This window comes from Ascaphus truei, chromosome 12, assembly GCF_040206685.1.
Source record: "Ascaphus truei isolate aAscTru1 chromosome 12, aAscTru1.hap1, whole genome shotgun sequence".
Classification (NCBI taxonomy): Eukaryota; Metazoa; Chordata; class Amphibia; order Anura; family Ascaphidae; genus Ascaphus; species Ascaphus truei.
Genome location: NC_134494.1, coordinates 35,285,424 through 35,288,348, shown reverse-complemented (window position 1 = coordinate 35,288,348; position 2,925 = coordinate 35,285,424). Strand labels below are relative to the sequence as shown.

At 39.2% G+C, this 2,925-nt stretch overlaps 1 protein-coding gene across 1 annotated transcript in view; it reads left to right on the top strand.

Moving 5' to 3' along the window:
• Positions 1-720: 720 nt before the first annotated feature.
• BDNF (brain derived neurotrophic factor) overlaps positions 721-2,925 on the top strand; it is a 70,579-nt gene continuing 68,374 nt past the window's right edge. Inside the window, exon 1 of the mRNA XM_075567300.1 lies at positions 721-858. Coding sequence (XP_075423415.1) covers positions 856-858 — 3 coding nt within the window. The 5' untranslated portion in view covers positions 721-855. The remainder of the gene's footprint in view (positions 859-2,925) is intronic.

Sequence of the window (2,925 nt, the reverse complement as noted above, 5' to 3'; positions counted from 1 at the left end):
ATTGAGCATGGAAAGTGAAATAAACATACATTTACGTTTCCAAAGATAGGAAGAAAATTAAGTTTAACTAAAGAAACTGAGAGCTATACACGTTTTATTAAGTCAATGTTAGCAGGAACTGCTTTACTACTTAGGGTCACTAATGAGTGTGGAAACGTCATTTTTATTGTATCTCTGTCGTTCTGACTGAATTGCATAGTTATTAAACACATTTCCCAAACTATACTATTCTTAGACTCAGTTCACAGAAGTCGGTATGCAACAAGTCCCTGGGCTGCTTTCTGTATTAAATCAGGTGAATCCCATTGATAAAAGACACATATGTCTTACCTGTAAGCATGCAAATCTCCCAGGCTCATGTCAACTGGCAAAGAACCATGTATGAATAGGCAAGCTGCATAAAAAGTGATCTTTGGAGTTTATTGGAAGACATTCCTGGAAGTCTTTCTGAGCAACTTTCCTGTTCAAGTTGATATATTTGTTGGTTGGACAAGAAATCACATTATATAGCATGATCGTTTAGCATTCACTGATAGCTCTCATTCATTAGGATCATGTATGAACTAAAGCAACGTGTCTATGAGATAAGGCATTGCGTAAATCTATAGGTTTCCTTTTTTTTAAAAACACTGCCAGTTGCTTTCTGTCTTCTGTAGTCACCAAGGTGGTTGAGAGTTTAAGCTGCGGATATTGCAAAGGGTTATTAGATTCATAAGTCACACCAAGTGGTGGGCGATCCAGTGAGCAAAGCAGAAGTTCTCACATGATGACTTAAAACAAGACACATTACCTTCCAGCATCTGTTGGAGAGACTGGATTTTAAGACACTTGTGTCTCCAGGACAGCAAAGAAACAATGGTGAGTACCAATAATATCTTTCTTTTTTATTTAAAAAAAATGCTTCATATATTGCTTAACAACACATTTTTGATGCATGGTTGTTTTTCTAACCCTGAACATGTTACATTATAAAAACCCACTGAGGCCAGAAGGATTGTGTTTCTATATAACTTTAATTGAAATGCTCTGATTTAAGGCTGTGATTGAAGACTGCGTAGAGCAAACTTGGAACTGGAGATTTGTATTACTGTGTGTTCACTACTAGGGTGCCTGTTATTCAAAGATACAGCCTCTGATACCGTTTATCTAATCAGATATGGACACATTGAATATTTCTGTATGGGATTCAAGAGTATTATAGCTTTTTCTCTGCTCTGCATTAACACTTCAAGCAGGGGAAGCAAAGAGTTCACCCCCCCTCTGTAACGGTGAGCTTCAGTATAAGCCGATAAGGTGACTCTAGAAAATGGTAATCCCTTGGCAAAACAGAGGGTCCACACAGCATGTGATCAACTATTAACAGGACGGGTTTGGCAAGGTTATATTCACGTGACGAAGCGTGGGTATGGAGTAGTGTAAAGCAATATCAAGTGTCACTTAATTAAAGCAGAGATTTTAGCTTTTCAGCGCTGGGGCTCCCTGGTGTTGGATGAGGATCGGTTCAGCACCTTGGACAGAGGCAATGGCTCGAGAGAGATGGAATGAGAAGGGGGGTGTCCTGCCACTGGCAGATTTCATACTGATATTGCCTTACACGCGTCTCTTTTGATTGCTTAGCTCTCATCCATCTAGCTGGCTGGAAAGAGTCTTATCTGGAGGTTGATCGTTTAGCTGCCTGAGTTTTGTCTCCCTTCGGAGCTTGTTGAAGTTAAATAATTCCTAGCGGATCTGCATAGAACAGAGACCGGTTCTTAAGATAGAACAGTGTTAACTTTAGGGAGTTACAAGGGTTTGGCTTCAAGATATAATCACTGGTGCTTGTATTAAGCTTTCAAAAAGGTAAGCAGGGTGAGGATTCAACGAATGCAGAAAATAGACTGTAAAGATGTCAGACTTGTTTTCATAATGTGTGTGTGTTTGGAAATTGTCCAATATTTGTTTCTAATACCTTTTATAAAATTGTATTATCCTTAATGTGTAAATTAGGATACATTTCTCCGGATATAATTTGCCACAGTTTATGTAATTTTGTAATTATGTGAGCAATTAAAATTGTCCGAGGCTTATATTCATCGTTATTTTTTTTATATTATTTAACTAGCAGCTTTTCTGGCAGACCTAGAGAAATCAATAATTGAACATAGCAACACAAAAAAAAAATGCAATGCAGATATCAATTCAACAGATTTAGCCTTTGTCTTGGTACGTAGCAATGTAGCTAATAATATTTAGTCCTGGTGCTAAAAATAAGATTTCGAAGTCAGCAGTTTTTAGCAAATCACAGGTAAGCTTCTGGTCCCAGGCTCTTTAAAGGGACTGCTCTCAGTGTCTCTCAATATCCCACTGCATCTCACAGACACAGTATTCCGCTGTATCTCACTGTATCTCATTGTATCTCATATATCTCACTGTATCTCGTGCACACTGTACACTGATTTCTCGTTCTTTTGGATCTCTCTTAAAATAGGCTGAGTATTGTGGCGGAGAGATAGTAATCAAATTAAGCTATTAAGGGCTATTACGAGAGGAATTAAAAAGGGGGCTACGTTAACCGCTCCAGTGTAGGTGCAATCCATGGCAGGCACCTCCAGTAGGGAAATGGTTAATTATCTTGTTTCCTGATAGCAGTCTTGGAATAAAGATCAAGCATTTCGGTTGTACGAGAAGATGCTGAGCAGGTGAATCTTGTCTTGTCAGGGAAAGCTTGAGGGTGGGAATGTAGCTAAACCCTGGTATTTGTCTGAGTGTATAGTGCTGGATGTTTGAGCACCAGAGGAATCACCAATGCCTCGGAGGGAAATTGAGGTGCTACGAATCAAGTAGGCGGGCACAGGCTTATAAATCCAGGGATTCAACACAGAAGGAAACCTTATCTCTCCTACAGATAAATGGGACTTCTCCCGTTAAGAGTGAGACATGCCCTGA